Source organism: Neoarius graeffei, chromosome 23 (genome assembly GCF_027579695.1).
Source record: "Neoarius graeffei isolate fNeoGra1 chromosome 23, fNeoGra1.pri, whole genome shotgun sequence".
In the NCBI taxonomy this organism is placed as follows: Eukaryota; Metazoa; Chordata; class Actinopteri; order Siluriformes; family Ariidae; genus Neoarius; species Neoarius graeffei.
This window is the reverse complement of record NC_083591.1, coordinates 23988032-24011723: the sequence shown is the minus strand read 5'-3', so window position 1 is coordinate 24011723 and position 23692 is coordinate 23988032. Positions and strand designations below refer to the sequence as shown.

The following is a 23692-nucleotide window of genomic DNA, read 5'->3' as shown; positions in this document are numbered from 1 at the left end:
TGTTTTTAATCAATTAACTGCCTTCCTGACATCAAACTGATGTTTTGATAAGTTTCAGTCAGGTTTTCGTGCCAATCATAGCACTGAAACAGCTCTTACTAAAGTCATGAATGACCTACGTCTTAATTCTGATGCTGGTAAAACATCAGTCTTGGTGCTTTTAGACTTAAGTGCTGCATTTGACACGGTAGATCATTTCATACTGTTACATCGACTGGAGCATTGGGTTGGATTTACTGGTATAGTGATCAACTGGTTAAACTCTTACCTACAACAAAGATTTTTTTATGTGGCCATTGGAGGCCACAGTTCATCACCCGTGTCCTTGAACTGTGGGGTTCCCCAGGGCTCAATCCTGGGACCATTACTATTCAACCTTTATATGCTCCCACTTGGACAAATTATTAAGAATAACTCAATAAACTTCCATAGCTATGCAGATGACACTCAGCTTTACTAAGCTATGTCACCTAATGACTATGCGCCTCTTGAGTCTCTTCATAGATGCATTGACCAAATTAACAAATGGATGTCTCATAATTTTCTTCAGCTGAACGCAGATAAAACTGAAGTAATTATATTTGGCAAAAAGGAGGAAAGGCTTAGGATTGCCACTGTTCTTGAAACTAAGGGGCTTAAAGCAAAGGATACTGTCAAAAACCTTGGTGTCCTTATTGACAGTGAACTTAACTTCAACAGTCATATGAAAGTGGTAAAAAAAAGTCTGCATTCTATCACCTAAAAAACATTTCTAAACTCAGGGGTCTCATGTCAAAGCATGATCTAGAAAAACTTATTCATGCTTTCATCTCCAGTAGGGTTGATTACTGCAATAGCCTTTTCACAGGTCTTCCAAAAAAGACCATAAAAGAGCTTCAACTAATCCAAAATGCAGCAGCAAGGGTTCTTACAAGAACAAAAAGGGTAGTCCATATCACTCCAATCCTAAGGTCTCTGCACTGGCTCCCAGTGAGCTATAGAATTTACTTTAAGGCATTACTTCTTCTATTTAAAACATTAAATGGGATGGGACCCAGCTACCTACTGGATATGTTTCAATTATATGCACCAACTAGGTCTCTAAGATCACAGGAGAAAAACTTGCTAGTAATACCAGCTGTCAAAACGAAGTGTGGTGAAGCAGCCTTTAGTTGCTATGCTGCTAAGCTTTGGAACCAACTTCCAGATGATATCAAAAATGCTCCTACTGTTGTTAGTTTTAAATCCAGGCTCAAGACAAAGCTGTTTTCAGATGCTTTCACTTGATTAATTTTTACCTAAAGTGTAATTAATTTCCTTTAACATAATTTCTTTTAATTTTGATTATAATTATTTTACTTTAATTCTTTATTTTAATTTCTTTTTAATTTTGGATTTTAATGATTTCACTTTTACTTTAATTCTTTGTTACTGTTCTTATGCTTTTATTTTTTGTGAAGCACACTGAATTGCCTGTGTGTATGAAATGCGCTATACAAATAAACTTGCCTTGCCTATAGTTCACAGAAGAAGCTGTATCTAAACATGATCCAGAAGCGCAGACGTCTTCTCTGGGCCAAGGCTCATTTAAAATGGACTGTGGCAAAGTGGAAAACTGTTCTGTGGTCAGACGAATCAAAATTTGAAGTTCTTTATGGAAATCAGGGACGCCGTGTCATTCGGACTAAAGAGGAGAAGGACGACCCAAGTTGTTATCAGCGCTCAGTTCAGAAGCCTGCATCTTTGATGGTATGGGGTTGCATTAGTGTGTGTGGCATGGGCAGCTTACACATCTGGAAAGACACCATCAATGCTGAAAGGTATATCCAGGTTCTAGAGCAACATATTCTTCCATCCAAACGATGTCTCTTTCAGGGAAGACCTTGCATTTTCCAACATGACAATGCCAAACCACATACTGCATCAATTACAGCATCGTGGCTGCATAGAAGAAGGGTCTGGGTACTGAACTGGCCAGCCTGCAGTCCAGATCTTTCACCCATAGAAAACATTTGGCGCATCATAAAACGGAAGATACGACAAAAAAGACCTAAGACAACTGAACAACTAGAATCCTACATTAGACAAGAATGGGTTAATGTTCCTATCCCTAAACTTGAGCAACTTGTCTCCTCAGTCCCCAGACGTTTACAGACTGTTGTAAAGAGAAACGGGGATGTCTCACAGTGGTAAACATGGCCTTGTCCCAACTTTTTTGAGATGTGGTGTTGTAATGAAATTTAAAATCACCTAATTTTTCTCTTTAAATAAATCATTTTCTCAGTTTAAACATTTGATATGTCATCTATGTTCTATTCTGAATAAAATATAGAATTTTGAAACTTCCACATCTTTGCATTCCGTTTTTATTTACAATTTGTACTTTATCCCAACTTTTTTGGAATCGGGGTTATATGTATGTAATACCTTTATGAAATACATAATTCATTAAAATTACAATACATTTACAATAATTGGATAAATAAACAGCAAATTGCTGATATTATAAAACTGAATGCCTGCATTATAATAATCATTGCTGTATTGTTTCTGACAGAAATTCCTGTAGAACACATCAACCCTGGTTCCATTGACCTGACTCCATTAATAAACACAATCCTTAATGCTTCACATGCAGGTAATAACACCACCACCCTCTACCCACCCACCCACACACACACACACACACACACACACACACACAGAGAGAGAGAGAGAGAGACAGAGAGAGATTTGTTGTCAGCTTACAGCCCAAAATAAATAATTCATATGATCAATGAATTATACTATATGGCCAAAATATGTGGACAACATCCTCACCATCACACATCACATATGTGCTTGTTACACATTCCATTTCAGATTTAGTTCCCCTTTTCTGTTATAACAGCATCCACTCTTCAGGGAAAGCTTTCCATTAGATTTTGGAGCATGGCTGTGGGAATTTGACATTCAGCCACACAGACATTAGTGAGTTCAGGCACTGAGGTCAGGTGAGGAGGCCTGGGGTCAGTCAGCATTCCAGTTCAACCCAAAGGTGTTCAGTGGAGTTGAGGTCAGGGCTCTCTGCAGGCCACTCAAATTCTTCTTCACCAACCTGGGTACACCATGTCTTTTTGGACCTCACTTTGTGCACAGGAGCATTGTCATGGAGGAACAGATTTGGGCCCCTTAGTTGCAAGGGAAATTGTAATGCTAAAGCAGACAAAGACATTCCAAAATAGCACAACATTATTGTAAACTCATGGAAACACACACACACACACACACACACACACACACACACACACACACACACACACACATCACTATACCTCCAGGCTCATACCAATAGGGTTGGGTATTTTAGTCAGCCTACATTGTTGTAATGTTGTTCTCATAGCCAAGAAGAAAGAAAATGAGCAAAAATGCTAACATTCCAAGGCAGTCCAACAACAAGCATTAATGATATTTTGGGAACATCAGTAAGATTGATATTTTCATCTTCACATACAGTGAAAATGAAAGAGCACTTTATACTACTAGTTGCTGCTGGAAAAATAAGTAACCCAATTTCAGCCAGTTATATGGCTATCTATCTATCTATCTATCTATCTATCTATCTATCTATCTATCTATCTATCTATCTATCTATCTATCTATCTATAAGCGGCAAAGTTTGTTTATTTGTTTGCCTTGAGCTAACATCACCATTTCTCGACGGATTTTCACGAAATTTGGCAAGTAGGTCCGGGGATGACCCGGAATTTTGCAGATATAAACAAAATTCATGTACGGGCCCCAGGGAGGTCTCAGGGGGGCACAACATCCACCCACCCCCTCCCTCCATGCCTTTCATGTTTCATTTATCAACACAAACTCTCAACAGATCTTCACTAGCCACAATTTGACAGAACTCAGAAATTCCATATTTGGGCCCCAGGGGATCCCCAGTGGGCCTCTGGGTGATGGATGTTTGGATTTTTGTTTGTCTTGGGTTAACATCACCATTTCTCGATGGATCTTCTCCAAATTTGACATGGAAGTCTGGGGGCAACCCAGTATTTTGCAAAACCCAGGCAATGCCTGGGTAACCTGCTAGTGGGGCCCTCAAAGACCCCACCCACCACCAGCACGGACTGTTCACACTTCTACCCTCAGGCCGGCGGTACAGAAGTGTGAAATGTAAAACTGTCAGACTAAAGAACTCTTTCTTTCCCACCGCCATCAGACTCCTAAACAGCTGACAGGAGTCTATAAGCATGGACTACCTCCCTGTAAACTGTCCTTTAATTGTTTATATCTGTATACATTTGTTTGCACATTACTGCCCTTTTTGGTGCTGTTCCTTGACTGTTTACATCTGGTTACATTGTTTGCACATTTGCACATTACTGCCCCTCTTGCTGCTGTTCCTTGACTGTTTATATCTGGTTACATTGTTTGCACATATTTGCATATTACTGCCATTTTGCTGCTGTTTCCTTGACTGTTTACACCTGGTTACATTGTTTGCACATTCTCACATTACTGCCCTTCTGCTGCTATGTCTGATCATTGCCTTATTTTTGTATTACGCTACCTATTTTGTACTATACTGGGTGTTTCTTTGTTTTTGTTGCTTTTGCTTTTCTTTTCTTTTATTTTTGCACTATATTGCCTTTACTTTGTATTACTTCTTCCGCCTATTTATTTATTTGTAATTGGCATTCATGGTGGACAGCAAACTAACAATTTCATTGTGCAAGAGGACATGTCCTTACTGTGCATATGACAATAAACACTTTGAACTTGGACAGAAATTCACGATTTAGTAAATTCTACCTCTGTGTGTGTGTGTGTGTGTGTGTGTGTGTTTGTGCGCGCGCGCGCGTGCTTTCTTTCAGGTTCTGAGCATTTGTTCTCTGTTGTGAGTGTGACATCACACAGCTCTCTTGAACTGCACAAAATCACCCTGCTGGTCTACAACAGTAAATGCAATCATCTCTGGCTGCTTGTATTCATCCTGAGGTGAAAAAGGAATAGGCTTCTGTGTAGTTATTGCATGACATGCTTGATTTCTCTCTCTCTCTCTCTCTCTCTCTCTCTCTCTCTCTCTGTGTGTAGTCTCCGGTTATCAGGACATTGAGACCAGTGTGTTTCCTCTGAGATACTGCTACTGTGTGACAAACAAAACCAATGACCTCACAGGTTAATATTGTTATGAAACATACTGTATCACATTAAGATCCATTATACAATTTGCTTGATATGACTGGGTTGGTTTTACGTCTCTCTCTCTTTCTGTGTGTGTGTGTGTGTGTTAGGTTTTACAGCCATACTGCTGGACGTGTTGGGGAACTCAACTAGCTACCTGCAGGAGCTGTTTAAATCTAGCTCTATTCTCTCAGGTTAGGTAGAAACACACACACACACACACACACACACACACACACACCAGTAATCAGTTTCCAGCACCTGTAAAAGATGTAAGAAAGCTTTGTAATGAATGAATCAGCACAACTGTGCATTAGCAAAACTTCTTACTTTATGCTTACTTCACAATCCTGACAATATATTGATGTCTGGTTTTTGTGTTTGCAAATTTTCACTTTGAAAAGAAACCCCTTTCTTTTTATTGTACTTTAAATGTTTAGGAATCCAGTTTGTCTGTGAACAGTGAATGTGTTTTAATCTCTAGAAGTTTAAAGTATGTCAGTTTGTGTTCTTTTTTTCTTTCTCTCTCTCTCTCTCTCTCTCTCTCTCTGTGCGTGCGTGTGTGTAAACATGTAGCCCTGTACAGGTACCCAAGCACCAAAAGCTTTCAAAACCTGTTGTTTTTGCTCAAGTCATTCTTATTCTTACCCTCTTTTTATTCTTATTTTTCTCTCCTAAAATCATGCAATAATTCATAGAAACATGTTATGTGGTCAATATGCAGTATTCCCTCAAACTACTCAGTCAGGCAAGCTGGACCCAATTGCCCTAATGGTGGTGCTATGGCACAACATTGTGTGTGTTTCGGTCATATCTCAGGAACCCTGAGCCCTAGAGACAAAAATTTTCTTGCATCTAATTCCTTGGATAATTCGAAACCAATCTGAAATTTGACTATTACTATTAAGCTCTGCCCACTTAGATTTTGAAATAATATGTGCTAGTTCAAATAGCTGTTTCTAAGGAACCAAAAGTCAGATCAAGCTGAAGTTTGGTGTACTACATTGGTGTGCTAATGTAGAGCATAAGAGGATTTTTAATTATTACTGGGTTACTTCAAAAAAACATGCCTGCCACCAACCAATGAGCTTTAAGCAGACATTTCACATAATTAGAATTGAGCTATCATGACAGAGCTTGAGAAGTATTTTCATCAATGGTCTCTTTATTTTTCTATGTAATTTTTCAAGAACTGGTCACTGGAGGCAATATTTGCTTGGAGCCAGCAGTTTGCCGCTTGTGGTTTTGTTTTATTTACTGTACTTGCATTGAGTCCTTCCTGTTGTTGATGCAGTTAGCCAGATGGGGAGCTCAGACTGTATCTACATGTGTGTAATGGCTGGAAAAACAGGTCAGCTATACCACCCACTTAAATACCGACACATTCAACACACATCCATTTCTGTGTATAGCTCTACAGATCAGTGTCCAGTTCAGTGTGGGATATTTTAGTATCATCATCATCTCTCTCTCTCTCTCTCTCTGGGTGTGCGTTTAGACAGAGATCAGCCTGAGCTGTGGGATTCTGTTCCTCCACTTTTCAACCAGACCATCATAGAGCATACACACACAGGTACAGAAGTGGACACGGACACACACACACACACACACACACAAACAAACAAACAAACAAAAACGTAAGTATTACTACTCTACTTAGAATGCCCCACCAGTCAAATAATATCTAGTGGCCCTATTTATGTTCCCTTTCCACTGATGGATGGGGTAGAGGGGGGCCTGACAAACTAGCAACAAATGGGCTACAGTCAGTTATTTTATACATTTAAATGCACCAATTTGTTAGGTTTATTAACAAATTAGCTAATGAATGTCAGTACAAAGAAGGTATACTTAATAAAATGGCCACTTAAGGTACATATTTATTTTGAGTATGACACCTCATTATATACAAGTGCACATCATAAGTAATAATCCCTTCATATCTGTGTGTATTTTGCAAAATGTGTTTCACAAACATTGCTGCAATAAATGAAAGAAAGCTGATAATTTATATAAAAATGAAAAAAAAATCTGATATTTAATTTGAAGTATAAGTCTTAGTGGTTTCTGTCCCCTGCACTTTAAGGCCATATATTATATCCAGAACTGCTTCTGTATTCCATAACTGTCTTAAATACATACAGCTCTGATTCATATTTAACAATTTAAACCTCTCTTAAACATGTTTGTCTGTCAGTATTGCCCTCATCACGAATCTGCATGAATATTCATAGTTAATAAAAGGAATTAATTTGTAACCTTTCTTTTAATTTATTTGAAATATAATTAAATTGCTTTTTGTCATTTGGCAATTTCTATAATTTATGTGAGATTAGGTTTCTAGGTCTTAGTGTAGCAGTGCAAGGCCTTTTAAGACAAAAGGGACTAATGCTAAAATTTCAGTGTTCTCTAAATTCTACAGCTATATCAGCAGATTTCCCATCATCCTCTACCATACACCCTGCTGGTTCTGTGACTTCTTCAACCATGACCCCCACCACTGAAGCTACACCTTATACCACTTTAACTGTGCCAACCACTGTTCACACGATAGCTGGGTTGAATACTACTAGTATTGCTCTTACAACTGTTCTGACAATAACAGTGCCTGTTAGTGTTCTCCTCCCAACATCAGACACTGTTCCAACAGCAACTCAAACATCGCCAGTCAGAAGCACTTCAGTTCCACCTGAACCACCAGCCACAACTACCACCCAACCTTCACACTCCACTGTTTCCATGACAACCACATCTTCAGTGCTTCCAACAACAGCTGATACAGCAACAGAAATATCAACAACAATTCCTGTCAAACCTGCTGCAACAAAAACCAGTCCAGCTACTAGCAAACCCCCTCGCATAGACAAACCAGGCAAGCATATTTGATCTATTATAGGCCCTGTTCCAAATGATGTCCTAAGGTCCTGGCATGTGTTCCTCCTCAAAGTACACAACTTGGATGAATTTATTAAGGTTTTCAAGTACTCACTGGCTTGATGGTGTAATAGTGAGCATTTGGGATAGTCCTTAGAACCATTCAGAATGGTGTCTACTGTTGTTTTCAGATCATTGCTTTCAGAGTGTCTTACATTTCAGCAATATGAGTGGAGAATTAATGAAGTCAGTGGCAGTCAGTTTCTTCCATTGATCAATGAAATTTAAGCTTTTGTTGTTTTGCACTTGGAAATTAATGCAGTTTATAGTTACTTTATCAGTTCAACAAAACAGAAAGCTTATGCAGACAAAGGATGCATGTTAAAATAAGGTACTTGTATGTAATAGTAAATATATCAAATGATGGAAGCAGCAAGTTAATCATAATTTTTTTTCTGCATAACTCATAACCTTAATGCTGCCCAAAGACAATTTTTTTAATGACAAAACATAATGAAAGACACTTTATTTTATTTATTTGTCCCCCCAGTTTTTGGCTTTGATGGTGCTGCACCCGCCTTGTTTCTGTCTGCTCTGAAAGTGTTGCTCAAATCAAAATGGGTGTTGTAAAGCTTTTTATACCTGTTCTTTAGTGTTATGGACACAAGTACAATAGTATTCCTAAAAATAGTTTTGTAGATATTCATGGTTTCATTTTATAGTTTGTTAGATTTTCTTATGAGTCATGCTGTACTAGTCTTGTGTTTAGAGCTTTCTGCCCTGCCCCCAGGACTGAAGTCTTGTTCTACAGTAGCAACCAGTTGCTGTCAAACATGGTGCATTTTTGGTTGTGCTTCTTCCTGCCCACTATTACCTTTTTCAACTATCCCTTGGTTGAGTCAATATGGTTGGTGTTTATTCATTTCGAGCAAGTTAATTTTGAGTAATGCGACTGGCACATTTTCAAAGATGTGTTTTACCAACTTGGGGCCATTCAATATTGTAACATCTTGCTCAGACTGATCAAGAACATGATTCTGTCTTCATATACTGCTAGGGCAGCGTAAAAGTAAAGCTAACCATACACTAGTCGACTTCGAAAAGATTCTGACAAGACTTTTAAAAGACCAAGGTCTGACACCCTCTCACATCTAAAGACAATGTGTCATTATTCAAACCAGAAAAATGGTGGGATGGTATGGAAAAAGCAAATTAAAAAAAGTGGAAAATGCAAATTAATAAAAAAAGAAAACTGATTTCTAAATTTACTTTGAATTGTATTTCATCGCAGACAGTATAAACCCAAGATATTTCATGTATTTGTCTGGTCAACTTCATTTAATTTGTTAATATACATATAAGGGTAAGTCAAAAAGTTCTAAGACAAATGAAAAAAATCTTTATTTATGAAAATAACAAAGCTATTTCTCTACATATCTTCCATGTAAGTCTAAACGCTTCTGCAAGCGATGTTTCCATCAGAGAATTCCTTCTTTGTATTCCTTTTTTGAATTCTTTTGAATTCCTTTTGAAATTATAACATCTGTTTTAGAACTTTTTGACTTACCCTCATACTTTCCTGCATTTCAGGTATTCAACACATTCCAAAAAAAGTTGGGACAGGGGCAATTTAGGGCTAGTAATGAGGTAAAACAATTAAATAATGATGTGATATGAAACAGGTCATGTCAACAGATGAGTTTAATCATGATTTGGTACAAAATCAGTATTCAGGAAAAGCTAAGTCTTTGAGGAGCAAAGATGGACTGAGGATCTCCAGTTTGTTAACAAATGAATGAGAAAATTATTGAAATGTTTAAAAAATGTTCCTCAACGAAGAGGAAGGAATTTGAAGATATCTTCTTTGGTGCATAATACTATTAAATGCTTCAAGGAATCTGGAGGAATTTTAGTGCATAAAGAGCAAAGGCACAAACCTAAGCTGAACACCCATGATCTCCAATCCCTCAGACAGCACTGCATCAAGAACCATCATTCATCTATAGCTGATATAACCACATGGGCTCAGGATTACTTTGGCAAACCTTCGTCAAGTACTACAATATGGCCTTACAATATGGCCACAAATGCCAGTTAAAACTTTAATGTGCAGAACAGAAGCCTTATGTTAATTGTGTCCAGAAGCACTGTTGACTTCCCTGTGCTTGGAGCCATCTCACAGGCATCTCACCATCACACAGTGGAAACACGTATTGCGGTCAGATGAATCAGTATTCCAGGCTTTTTTGGAAGAAATGGGTGATGTGTATACTGGCCCAAAGACAAAAAGGACCATCCAAACTGTTACAAGCAACAAGCCCAAAAGCCAGGGTCCGTCATGGCAGCAATGACAGCAGCATTAATGCAGAAAAGTACATTGAGATTTTGGAGCAACATATGTTGCCTTAAAGATGACATCTTTTCCCGGGATATTTCCACAAGATAATGCAAAACCACATTCTGCACACATTACAAAGGCATAGCTGTAGAAGGAGAGGGTGTCTGTCTCCTCTGTCTCCAATAGGGAATGTGTGGTGAATTTTGAAACGAAAAATATGATGGCAACCCGATACTGTTGCAGATCTTAAGAACTATTTGCAGAAAGAATGGGACAAAATAACACCTCAAACAGTTTATCACTTGGTGTCTTCAGTCCCTAAACATCTTGTAAGTGTTATGAGAAGGAATGGCAACATTACAAAGTGGTGAATGCTTTACTGTCCCAATTTTTTTAATGTGTTGCAAGAATCAAAATGTATGTGTTTATTTTGAAAAAAAAGAACAATAAAATGCATGAGGTAAAACATCAAATAATGTGCTGCTGTGTTGTTTTGAATATAATATAGGTCAAAGATTATTTGCAAATCATTGCTTTTAGTTTTAATTTCAAGTTCAACATACCATCCCAACTTTTTCTGATTTGATGTTGTACCATTCAGACATCAGATGCACCCTGGTGATGACTGTCACCATGGCTGTCAGTAGACCTCAGATCAAACCTGTAACTCCAAAAACACATGGTGTCTTATTATCTAGATTAGAACATTGCCTTCATTAAAGTCAACAAGAATGGGTGTTTTGAAATCCTCCATAGTTGGAAAAAGGCCTTTTTTAAACCTTTCACTGTTCTTCATATTTAGCTTGTTTGATAAGCTATTGCCAAGTTTATTATTCAACAGAGGTGTAATATCTTGATGGCGATTGGCCATTTTGTAGATTAGTCAATCATTTCACCACACCATCACTCTGACTCTCTGTTTCAGGAAATATGTCAAAATGTGGATTCAAATTATGGCTCTCAGGCCATTTCATGGGGATTTTAATAAATCCATCCTGTTAATGGTCCTTCCTAATAATTGCAGGAGGTGTGTGGTCAGAGACCATTCTTAAAGAAGACTTTAAGAGGGTACAGAGAGCACCCATGAGCATCAGAGATAATCTGTTTTTGTTCCCCAAATGGAGAAATGGGATGCCCTATGGTCTTGTCCAAATGAGGACCAGAAGAGTACCATCTGAGACAGGTCAACAGTGCAAAAATATATTTTGAATTTTGGCCAAAGTATTAGTATAACTAAATTTCTGTATCACTTATAGACCTGGGGCGGCACGGTGGTGTAGTGGTTAGCGCTGTCGCCTCACAGCAAGAAGGTCTGGGTTCGAGCCCCGTGGCCGGCGAGGGCCTTTCTGTGCGGAGTTTGCATGTTCTCCCCGTGTCCACGTGGGTTTCCTCCGGGTGCTCCGGTTTCCCCCACAGTCCAAAGACATGCAGGTTAAGTTAACTGGTGACTCTAAATTGACCATAGGTGTGAATGTGAGTGTGAATGGTTGTCTATGTGTGAGCCCTGTGATGACCTGGCGACTTGTCCAGGGTGTACCCTGCCTTTCGCCCGTAGTCAGCTGGGATAGGCTCCAGCTTGCCTGCGACCCTGTAGAACAGGATAAAGTGGCTAGAGATAATGAGATGAGACTTATAGACCTGGACCTAACCTGAACTCTGAGTGTAATTTGCAACTAAACCAAACTTAGTTTATTATTGGTTGAGACAAAAACAAATGTTAGCTAATCTCAGTAAGATCAGCTCAGCTGAATTATATGTCTGGAACTTATCTTTGGTCTCCAATTCAAAGCAACAGCTGTGACAGTTTGGTGGTGCCCAGGTGGGGTGAATGTGGTTGCTTCTATAGTGCTAGTCTGATTTGAGTGGAAACAGGATGTTGGTAGTGATAGTGCCCATGGCAGTGCTGTCAGACACCCCTGGAGAGAAGTTTAAGTGGCAGGGTCAGAAAAGTGTAAAAGCACATTAAAAATGCACACATACATACATCAGTCTATCTCTTTCTCTTTCTTTCACAACCCAGTTGCTTGTTTGTATGTGTATATCTGTGTGATGGTCAGCAATGAGAAATAGACTAATATTTTTTCGGGAGCCCACAAGGGGGCACAAGTACTTCATAGCTTTTCCAGTCATGCACTAAAAAAAAAAAAATAACACTGAAAATAACTTCTGAAGCACAAAGAGTACATTTCCACTGGCATGGCTTAAATTCAGCAGGTTATAGTGTATATTATACACATGCAGTCACTTACCTCGTTTCTGGTGAAATAATGAGTTTAATCCCAATTCATAAGAGTGCTGCTCATTGATAGCCTCTTTTTTTACAGTGCGGGAATTAGACACGTCTGCTAGTTAAAAGCATAGACTCTTCTAGTTACACTAGTGAGATAAAAGCAGGGGCCATCACAGTGTTGTCTTTCCATGGACATTTTAGTTACAACATGCAGTCTATACTGACCCCATTTCCAGAAAAGTGGGGATATTTTCCAAAATGCAATAAAAACAAAAATCTGTGATTTGTTAATTCATGTGAAGATTTATTTAACTGAAAATTGCACAAAGAAAAGATTTTCAACAGTTTTACTGACCAACTTAATTGTATTTTGCAAATATAAATGAAGTTAGAATTTGATGCCTGCAACACACTCAAAAAAAGTTGGGACAGAGGCATTATTACCATTGTGTTACATCACATTTCCTTTTAATAACACTTTTTAATCGTATGGGAAATGAGGATACTAAATGTTGCCGTTTGTAAATTGGAATTTTTGTCCATTCATGCTTGAAACAAGACTTCAGCTGCTCAACAGTCCATGGTCATCGTTATGAATCTTTTCACAATATTATATATTGTAGATTTTGAAAGACCTAAATTCTCTACAATCTTGCGTTGAGAACTGTTCTTTTTGAATTGACTAACAATTCTCTCACGAATTTTAGCACAAAGGAGTGAGCCACAACCCATCCTTGCTTGCAAAGACTGAGCCTTTGGTGGATCCTTTTAAACTCAATAATGATAACTTCACCTATTACCAATTAATCTGTTTATTGTGGAATCTTCAAAAATGGTGTTACTTGAATATCCTATAAACTTTTCAGTCTTGTTTTACCCCGTCCCAACTTTTTATCCTCCCAGCATATAATGCGGGGGATGTAGCTATCGCTCTGTCTGTCTGTAAACATTTTTAGTTTCCAGAGCATAACTCAGAAATTATTAGGAATTTTTTTTATGAAGGCTGACAGTTATGTCAAGTAACTAGAGCAGCTGTGCCTTTTGACATTTTGGGATTTCTGTGATTTTAATTTTTTTTTGATTCCATGGCAATCAATTCAACTTAGGAAAATTTGGAGTGGGGTTTCAGGGGGGTGGGGGGTGGGTATGTCATCTCCTGATAAAGCCAGTATCTCACTGGGCTGCAACAGCTTGCAACAAATTGCGAACGTCATTTGTGAGAGAGTTTCAAAAGTGTCTTGAAACGTTCGCGGGGCTTCTCAATTTTCTCACATGAATCGCAAAATGTCGCTCCTTCGTCGCTGAAATTTTGAACATGTTCAAAAAATTTGTGTGACAAAATTTCTCTCAAAATAGCCACAAATGCGTCGCTGGTGTCGCAAAGCTGTCACAAACCCTTCTCAAGTCAGTTTCTGTGAGACAGGAAGTGTGAGTTCAGCCAGTATCTCATTGGGCTGCAACAGCCTGCGACTAGTTGGAGACACAACAATTGCGATAAAATATGCAAATATCAAGTCAGTGTGATTCCAAGTGAAAATTGATGCTAATTTGCATATTTTATTGCAATTGTTGTGTCTTCAACTAGTCGCAGGCTGTCACAGCCCAGTGAGATACTGGCTTAACTCTTGTTTTGAGTGTGTTGCAAGCATCAGGTTCTAACTTCATTTATATTTACAAAATACAATTAAGTTGGTCAATAAAACTTTTGTCATTTAAATTAAGGTTTATATGAATTAACAGATCCTACATTTATGTTTTTATTGCATTTTGGAAAATATCCCAACTTTTCTGGAAATGGGACTTGTAGCTCCTTAATGAGCAAGTCAGAGGTGACAGTAGCAAGGGAAAACTTCTGAGAGTGAAACCTTGAGCCAGAACCCATCCTCCTCATGGTGACACCAAATAGAATAAGTCAAGACTTTTAAAGGAATTAAATGTTTGGAATGATTTTTATTGTAAATAGGGGCCCTGTGATGAGCACAGAACAGTCTTTGTGTTTGCAGCTGCAGCTCTTGGAACTGCAGGTCTTTACAATATATAGGTGAGATTAGCCCCTGAAGCAGGAAATGAAATTCTGTTTTATACTGTTTATGTCTTTGTCCATGCCAAGAGCAAGAGATTAAATATATGCACATGATTGACATTTCTGTTGCTATGGGAGATTCTGTGCTGTTCTGGCAGGTTGCCCATGGCGATCTGAGCTTATGTACAGACGAGTTCAGAGAGAGGACCAGAAAGAAACTCTGGATGAAGAACCGAGTGCGAACAGTCCGACAATCAGCACAAAAAAGCTGCAGCCATGTGTGTTTGAGCTGTGCAAGTTTTTCTCCCAGTGCGTTTGCAGAGGTTTCAGCCAGAAAACTAGTCTGCAGAGGTAACATTCATATACATACCTCTCACACATGTATACACAAAGCACACTGCAAAACTTCTCCATCATACACTCATACAGCCTCAAGGGTACAGCCACAAACACAAACAATTTTTACCGTACACCTGAGAATGTTGATAATTTCTCTCTTTTTCTCTCTAGGTATTGCACAGACAGTCATTTTTGGTATGAAAGGCATACAGTGGAGATCTGTAGTCGTGTGAAAAGAGTCACCTACTCCAAGAGTAAGTGCTAAAAAAAAAGTAAAGTAAAAAAAAAAAAGCTAAAAGTTCTAAAAAATTTTCAAACTAACAACAGCATAAAATGAATTAACAGCAGACTGAAAAGAAAATGCCAACGAAGAGACAAACAGCAGACTCAATCAGGCAAAACACCTGAAGATTACAGAAGGCTAAGATTTAAGAAAACTAAAATCTCACTGCTGTCCCACAAAAGAACAAGATACTTCAGTGACTTATAGGTTTAATTTAGAGTGCTTTTATTTCAAAGAAAATTCATCAATAATAATTTTAAAAAATGCAAAAGTTTACATACTCATGACTAAATGAAGGGGACAAAAAAAGTAAATTTATACTCATGGGACATTTAGTATTAGGTTTTACATATATATTCCTTTACCATAAGTAACACATTATCAAATAATATATGTTAAAATATTGTGAGAACATAAAAAGGGTGTCTGTTTGAAATCTTCGCATTCTGAATGTCAGCTCTGAGCCAGCTGTCCTTTGACTGCTGTCCTTGGAGACTGGGCCCAGAGCAAGAAGTCCTGCCAATAGAGAAACCATTGGCTTATTCGCTATTAGAGTCCTTAGCCTTGGCCATCCACTGTCGAGGAGCGTGAGCAGTTACAAGAATAAAATTATGTCTGGTTAGATAATATTGCAGTTCGTTGATGGTCCACTTAAGGGTGAGGGCTTCTCATTCTGCAGTGGCATAGCGCCATTTGATGGGGGTCAGTTTTCTTTTCAAAAAGATTATGGGATATTCTTCTCCAATAAACTGTTGAGAGACCATTGCACCCAGGCCTGTCCCAGAGGCATCAGTGTGTACCAAGAAGAGTTGGGTGATGTCTGGGTCCCTTAGCAATGTGTAGCTGGTGAGGACTGTCTTGAGAGCCTGGAATGCTTCCCCAGTTTCAGGTGTCTAACGGAGCTTGTCTGCTTCTCCCTTCCTGGTCAAGGCTTAAAGGGAGAGGCTATAGAGGAGAAGTTATGCACGAATCACCTGTTATATACAGCCAATCCCAAAAAGGCACATACCTGTTTTATATTTGGGTTGGGGATAGTTTTTGATTGCCTCAATCTTCTTTTGCAGTTTTAGAAGTCCCTGGCCATTATGGTAGACCAGGTACTGTGCCTCTGTTAGCCGCAGATGGTATTTATGGGGGTCTGCTGTTAGCCCAGCCCTGCAGAGTTCATTCTGTACCTCTCTGAGATGGTGCATGTGGTCCTGCCAGGTGTAAGAGTGGATGACCACATTATCGAGGTATGTAGCAGTGTAGTGTCAGTGGGGCCACAGGATGACATCCATTAGATGCTAGAAGGTTGCCGGGGCCCCATGGAGGCTGAAGGGGAGAATCATGTACTACCAGTGGTCTGAAGGTGGGAGTGAGGAAGACCTGCCAGTAGCCTTTGGTGAGGTCCAGTGTGGGTATGAATTGAGCTCACTCTATGCTATTGATGAGGTCATCCACTTGGGGCATGGGATAGCTGTCTAACTCCAACACCTGGTTCAGCTTCCTAAACTTGTTACAAAGACATAGGCTTCTGCTGGGCTTGGGGACAATGACAAAGGGGTTGGACAAAGGGGCTGGTGGACTCCTCAATTATGCCACCGTGGAGCAATGTGGGCTACTTCTGCCTCTATTGCTTGATGTTTGGTTTCCAGGTCCCAGTAGGGCCACTGCCAGATTACCAGTCCTAGAGGTGTTTTGATGTCATGTTGGAGGATGTGCATCCAACTGGGCTCCACTGAGAACATATCCCCAGACTGGTCCTCTAGCTCCTTGAGCTCTTGTTTCTGAGCTGGCATGAGTTCCTCTCCCTTGTCAAGTCAAGTTTATTTGTATAGCACTTTTAACAATAGACATTGTTGCAAAGCAGCTTTACAGAATTTGAATGACTTAAAACATGAGCTAATTTTATCCTTAATCTATCCCCAATGAGCAAGCCTGTGGCAATGGTGGCAAGGAAAAACTCCCTCAGATGACATGAGGAAGAAACCTCGAGAGGAACCAGACTCAAAAGGGAACCCATCCTCATTTGGGCAACAACAGACAACATGACTATAACATTAACAGTTTTAACATAAAGTCAGTTCCATTGATGTTATAACTCTTCATTGATGGAAACTTGAGGGCAAAACTGTTCATGACAACTGCAGTCCTAAAGTTAGCAAGTCAACTGGAGTCCACAGCCATAAAAGCATTACTGTAAGTGTCCAGAGCGTCTTCCAAGTGTGACTTTCAACTGTCCATATGGGGCTGTCCTCCACAGGAGCGATGTGATGAGACACCAACCAGACACAGGGCATCAGGATGGATCAGGCAGGTCCGAGGAGCAGAAGAGGTCAGCATCTCGATCTCAGGATTGAAATGTAACTCAAAGGGACAGATTGGGGGGGGGAGAGAAAACACAGGTTGTTAGGTATGCCCAATGTCACCTGAATAAGTAGCAACAGTATACATTTTGCGCTGAGTACAAGCAGGGACTCTGGCAAAACTAATTATGACAGCATAACTAAAAGGGGAGAGCCAGAAGGTAACACAGGCATGAGTGAGCCCTGGGACATAAAGCAGCCAGCCACTACACTGTCAACAAACTCGAGTGAGCAAGCAAGTGGGGGACTGACAGCATCCATACATCCCAGTTTACCACAACATTCTATGTCTGAGGAACCCCCAGATCTACTCCTTTACCTCATAAACACTATTAACAAAAGGCTTGACTAAACAGATATGTTTTCAGCCTAGACTTAAACGCTGAGACTGTGTCTGATTCCCGAACACTACTTGGAAGGCTGTTCCATAACTGTGGGGCTTTGTAAGAAAAGGCTCTGCCCCCTGATGTAGTCTTCACTATATGAGGTACCGGCAGATAGCCTGCACCTTTTGATCTAAGTTGGCTTGGTGGGTCATGAAGGACCAGAAGTTCACTCAAGTACTGTGGTGCGAGACCATTCAGTGCTTTAAAGGCCAATAGTAGTATTTTATAATCAATACAAAATTTGATTGGGAGCCAATGCAGTGTGGATAAGACGGGTGATGTGGTCATATTTTCTAGTTCTAGTAAGGACTCTTGCTGCTGCATTTTGAACTAACTGGAGCTTGTTTATGCACTTATTGGAACATCCAGACAGTAAGGCATTACAATAATCCAACCTGGAGGTAACAAAAGCATGAACTAGTTTTTTTGCGTCGTGTAGTGACATTAAATTTCTTATCTTAGCAATATTTCTGAGATGAAAGAAAGCTATCCAGGTAATGTTATCAATGTGAGTTTCAAATGAAAGACTGGGGTCAATAATCACCCCGGTCTTTTACTGATGCAAGTGAAGAAACAGAAAGACCATCCAGAGTTGCTATGTAATCAGAAAACTTACTTCTAGCTGCATGTGGTCTGAGTACAAGTACTTCAGTCTTGTCAGAGTTAAGCAGAAGGAAGTTAATAAGCATCCAGTGTCTAATGTCCTTTACACATTCCTCAATTCTATTAAGCTGGTGTCTCTCATCTGGTTTTGCAGAAACATACAACTGTGTCTCATCAGCATAACAGTGGAAACCAATACAATGTTTATGAATAATATCACCCAGAGGTAACATATATAAAGAAAAAAGCAGTGGACCCAAGACAGAACCTTGTGGAACACCAAACTTAACCTCAGTATGTCTAGAAAAATTACCATTTACATCAACATACTAATAGCAATCAGTTAAATAAGACCTGAGCCAGAAGAGGGCCGTTTCCTTAACTCCCACAACATTTCCTAGCCTATCCAGAAGAATGGAATGATCAGTGGTCTCAAATGCTGCACTAAGGTCAAGCAACACAAGCAGCGAGACACAGCCCTGATCAGAAGCCAACAGTAGGCTTGTGAACTTGCTCTCCTTCCAAAGCACCTATGAGTGGGACAAAGGAGGCTGAGAGTGCTGGTGCTGGTTCAATTAATTCTTAAGAGCTTTACATGATAAAGTTTTTCTGTTGCTCTCTTATCTGGCTGCTGCAGGTGGTAGTTTAAGGGACCCACTTTCTCAATGATGATATACTGTAGGGGCCTTGCCAGTGGGTGAGGAACTTGCAGTTGCTACTGGAGAGGAGCAGCATCACACAATCCCCTGGCTGGATCTCTCAGGGATGGGAAGGATGGTTTATAGGCCCACTGTTGTTCCTTCTGGGCTGCCTGCATGTGCTCCTTCATGATGGGGGCCACTCACTCTGTCCACTCCTGCATGCCCTGCACAAATTCAATAATGATGTGGAAGGGAGAGGATTATTCTTCTCAGGCTTCATTGGCCTTGCCTAGAAGGCCCTTGGGTCTTTGTCTGAACAGGAACTTGAACCATGTGGACCAGTGGAGGCTTATAGAGTCTCCCAAATGGCAAAGAGCATGTAGGGTAAGAGCAGGTCATAGCTGCAGCTCTCTTCATCCACCACTTGCCACAGCATGCTTTTCAGGGTGTGGTTATATCTTCCAATGAGTCCATCAGTCTGGAGTGTAGACAGAGTTCCAGAGATGTTTGACCTGCAGCAGCAGACACAGGTCCACCATTAGTTGGGACATAAAAGGAGTGCCTTGGTCAGTGAGTAAGTCATTCAGGATTTCTCCTCAGCTGAAGAGGACTACCAGCTCATGGGCAATGTTCCTATATGTGGCATTACAGAGGAGGATGGCCTCAGGATACCTGGTGATGTAGTCCTCTATTACCAGAAGATACTCATGGCCACAGGTGGACTTTAGGAGTGGCCTTACCAGTTCCTACCAGCTCACCCACTTGAAAGGGCTCCTGATGATGGGTAGGGGCATGTGTGGAGCCATGGCTAGCTTATATGGAGATGTTCTTTGGCATTGGGGACACTGCTGGCAGAAGTCATGCCTTTTGGGTTCCATGCCTGGCTAGTGAAATCAGTCCTGGGTGTAATGGGGTTGCAGGGGCCTCCTAACAGGTGAGTGTGGAGTGCATGATGGTGTCAATTTTTGTTCAGGGCACAAAAAAAAAGAGATCACAGGATTTGCCATGGCAGCTGCAGTGGTAGTAGAACCCATTATTTACAAGGAAGTAGGCCATGGGAAGTGCCTGGCTGGAGTTTTAGCTCTCCCTTTTGTTTTGTAGTACCAGAGCCCAACAATGCTTCAGCCTGCCATCCACCTTTTGCTCCCTCACAAATTTCCCTTCTCTGGCCATTAGATTAGACACAACAGAGAGAGGGTTAACAGGATGGTTGGACTCACCTTCTGGGGCTAGAGCACATTGTGGCTGTCTTCTCCACCTTGGGGTTCATAATCTCTTATCCAGTGCAGGTTTGGAAAACCCTAGCCAGTCTCTCCCTCAGAGCAGGGCCACAGACAGATCTGGGATGAGCCCAGTGGTTAGTAGCTTTGACTTCCTGCCTGGACCTCCATGGCAGGGACCTCCCTCACATCCCCATATATGCAGGTCACTTCCAGGTTTCCACAAGGTTGGAGAGCTACAAGTAAGGCCAACAAATGAGCCAGGGTGATGTTGCTTCCTGAGTCTGGCAGGGCTAGCACAAGAGCTCCAGTCAGCCAGAATAGTGACAGTGGGTGTGCTGGAATGGAATGGTGCCATCTTGTGGGAAAGCTGGGACTACTGAAGAGTGATCTTGAGGAGGTGCCATACCACAGAATCCAGGTTTGGGGCTGTCCATTCAGCACCATTGTGGCAGCATGGTTAGGAGTGCTTGAGTGGTTGTGCACTAGGGTTGCTGGCTCGCTGTTGTTACAGTGTAATATTAATGTTCTCTAATAATTTTAAAGCCCAGTGTTTGGCTGTATAACTGCCAGTGATGGGAATAACGGCGTTAGAAATAACGGCGTTACTAACGGCGTTACTTTTTTTAGTAACGAGTAATCTAACTAATTACTTTTTATATCGTTATAACGCCGTTCACGTTACTTACAATAAAATACTATGCGTTACTTTATTAAAGCTGTTCTCATCTGGCACGCTGCTCGTTCAGCCTTTCTTTACTCTGCTTTAGTGTGGGGCGGGGAGACACGAGACAACGGCACAGTAAGCCAATCAGAGTAGATTTGGACAACAGACGTAGGTAGGCCACGCCTACTGCACTACTGCGCGCTCTTTCAATCGGAAGACCCAGCGATGGCGAGCGGTCAGCCCAGCACTGCGCTTTCGCATTGGAAATACAGCCATTACTTTTCATTACTTGAAATAAAAGGCAAGAGTGTTTACGTGCAATGCACATTATGTCGAGGAACAAAGCGTTTGTCCTCGTCAGTGGCCAGTAATTAGTAACATAATTTTAATAACTACAAAAATATATTACATTTGATATATGTCTTATCTCACATTGTCCCACAAACATATTAATATAGTGTAGATAACATTACTAATTGGTTCTGTTAAGTGTCCATTTCAGTCATTAAACACATTTAACATTCACTTTTATTATGATTACACTAATTGAATTTGATTTTTTTTGAGGGGGAACAAAATGTAACGGAATAATTACTTTCCCTGGTAATTAGTTACTTTTATGACAAAGTAACTCCGTTACTAACTCAGTTACTTTTTGGGAAAAGTAACTAGTAACTATAACTAATTACTTTTTGAAAGTAACGTGCCCAACACTGATAACTGCCTCCAATCACTTTCATATGCTTTGAACAGCTTTTAGATAAGCCAGTTATTAAATTTAGATCACTTATGACATAATACATTTTGCCCATTCATCTCAACATAAAACAAAACACAAATTTTGCAGATTCCTGCAGGTTCAAAAATGCAACTTACTATAGTGCTCTATGAGAATTTTAAGCCATATTTAGAAACACACAGCTTCTGCAAAATGAAGTGACACATACACTGTTTTTAAAAACATTCATTACAATGAAAATATTTATTGTCTGAATAAGATATATTTGTCTTGATACTAAAAACACAGGCAGAGTGTCACAAACAATAGGTAATCATCAATAGTTTGGAGAGAAATCAGCAATAGTTTGGGCATTGCAGCATAGTTGCATTGCGACAGATTATGAGACAAAGGTAATTAAGCCTCTCTTCTTTTTTGCCCTCTGCTTGAATTAATTCCCTTGACTACTAAGAATACAACTCAAAATTCACTTCATCAGCCAGACACACATGCACAAAAGTCACATACCTTGTAAAAGAAAATTAGAGGTGTGTGTGTGTATTTGAGTTTTTTAAGATGTGTAGGAAACTGAGCACATACAAGTGTATGTCTGAGAGAGCCACAGGGAGTTCTTCATTAAACAACACCAGGCATGACTAATGATGTCTAAGGTCAGTTTAGGTACACACTCACTCACACTCTGTGTGTGTGTACGTACGTATAACTGGAACTCAATAAGATAGAACATGATTATGTGAATGTGTGCTTTGAGGATGACATATTACAGTGTGTAATACAGGAAGCCACAGCTTCAAAACCATTTTAATTGGTGGATTTAATTTAATTAATGTCTCTCTTTCTCAAACACATGCGCTTGCACAGGTCTGAAGCAGAAGTGCCTGGCGAAGATGTGTGTTAAAATGTGAGAAGAACATGATGTCCTTGCAAGACTGTTTCTGAGCAACAGACCAAATCCCTGAACCCTTTCACCTCTGAGAATGAGAGAGAGAGAGAGAGAGAGAGAGGTGCAAAATTGTATTGATACTGTAGCAGAATATTACCATTAAAATCACCACTGCAATTTTAGTTATACTGCTTTTATATGTCACTTCTTGCCCAATATACTTAAATAAATTGTAATTTGATTAGAAAAATATCTAACTTTTGGTAAAGTAGCTTCATTTCACACTGAAAAACATGAGAAAAATCCAACCTTTAATTGAAATACATTTATTCAGAGAAAAACAAATCCTTCAAACAAAAACAAGAACTACTGTAATTATTTTCAACAAAAGCACATGGGCACCTCTGTGAAAATATAGTGAACACAATGTAACTGAAGCATGTTTCCCATTTAAATTGTACATTTTTTAGTTGACTGGAGTGTGTAGGAACTTTTAAGCTGTAATCCATGACTTCCTGATTAACTGGGGGACAAATATAAGATGACACAGAGGCCAAATTCCCTTACTAACCCTTCAACATGGGAAAGATAAGAAAACACACAAACCAAATGAGGGAGAAGTGTGCTGACCATAAGTCAGGGAATGGTTATAAAAATAGCTACTCACCTGAAAATGTCCATTTCTACTGTTAGGGCAATAACAAAAAAGTGGACACCAACTGGAACTGTTACAAACTTGCCTGGAAGGGGACCCAGTTTTATTTTTGCCCCATGTACAGTGAGGAGGATTGTAAGAGAGTCAAAAAAAAAAAGTATCCCCAAGGATCACTGTTAGTGAATTACGAGAAACAGTTAAATCTTGGGGTTTCCAGGTCTCCAGAAGCACCATCAGATGCCACCTCTATGCCAACAGATTATTTGGAAGGTATGCCAGAAAAAAGCCTTTTCTGTCAGTTAACCACAA

General features: G+C 39.9%; 1 protein-coding gene across 1 annotated transcript in view; it reads left to right on the top strand.

The window, feature by feature from the left end:
- LOC132871187 (HERV-H LTR-associating protein 1) overlaps nt 1-22771 on the top strand; it is a 29137-nt gene extending 6366 nt beyond the window's left edge. The window contains exons 3-13 of the mRNA XM_060905294.1: nt 2537-2617; nt 4845-4928; nt 5065-5148; nt 5265-5348; nt 6449-6505; nt 6653-6730; nt 7649-8011; nt 8728-8736; nt 14778-14970; nt 15130-15212; nt 22707-22771. Coding sequence (XP_060761277.1) covers nt 2537-2617; nt 4845-4928; nt 5065-5148; nt 5265-5348; nt 6449-6505; nt 6653-6730; nt 7649-8011; nt 8728-8736; nt 14778-14970; nt 15130-15212; nt 22707-22750 — 1160 coding nt within the window. The 3' untranslated portion in view covers nt 22751-22771. The remainder of the gene's footprint in view (nt 1-2536; nt 2618-4844; nt 4929-5064; nt 5149-5264; nt 5349-6448; nt 6506-6652; nt 6731-7648; nt 8012-8727; nt 8737-14777; nt 14971-15129; nt 15213-22706) is intronic.
- Nucleotides 22772-23692: the final 921 nt, after the last annotated feature.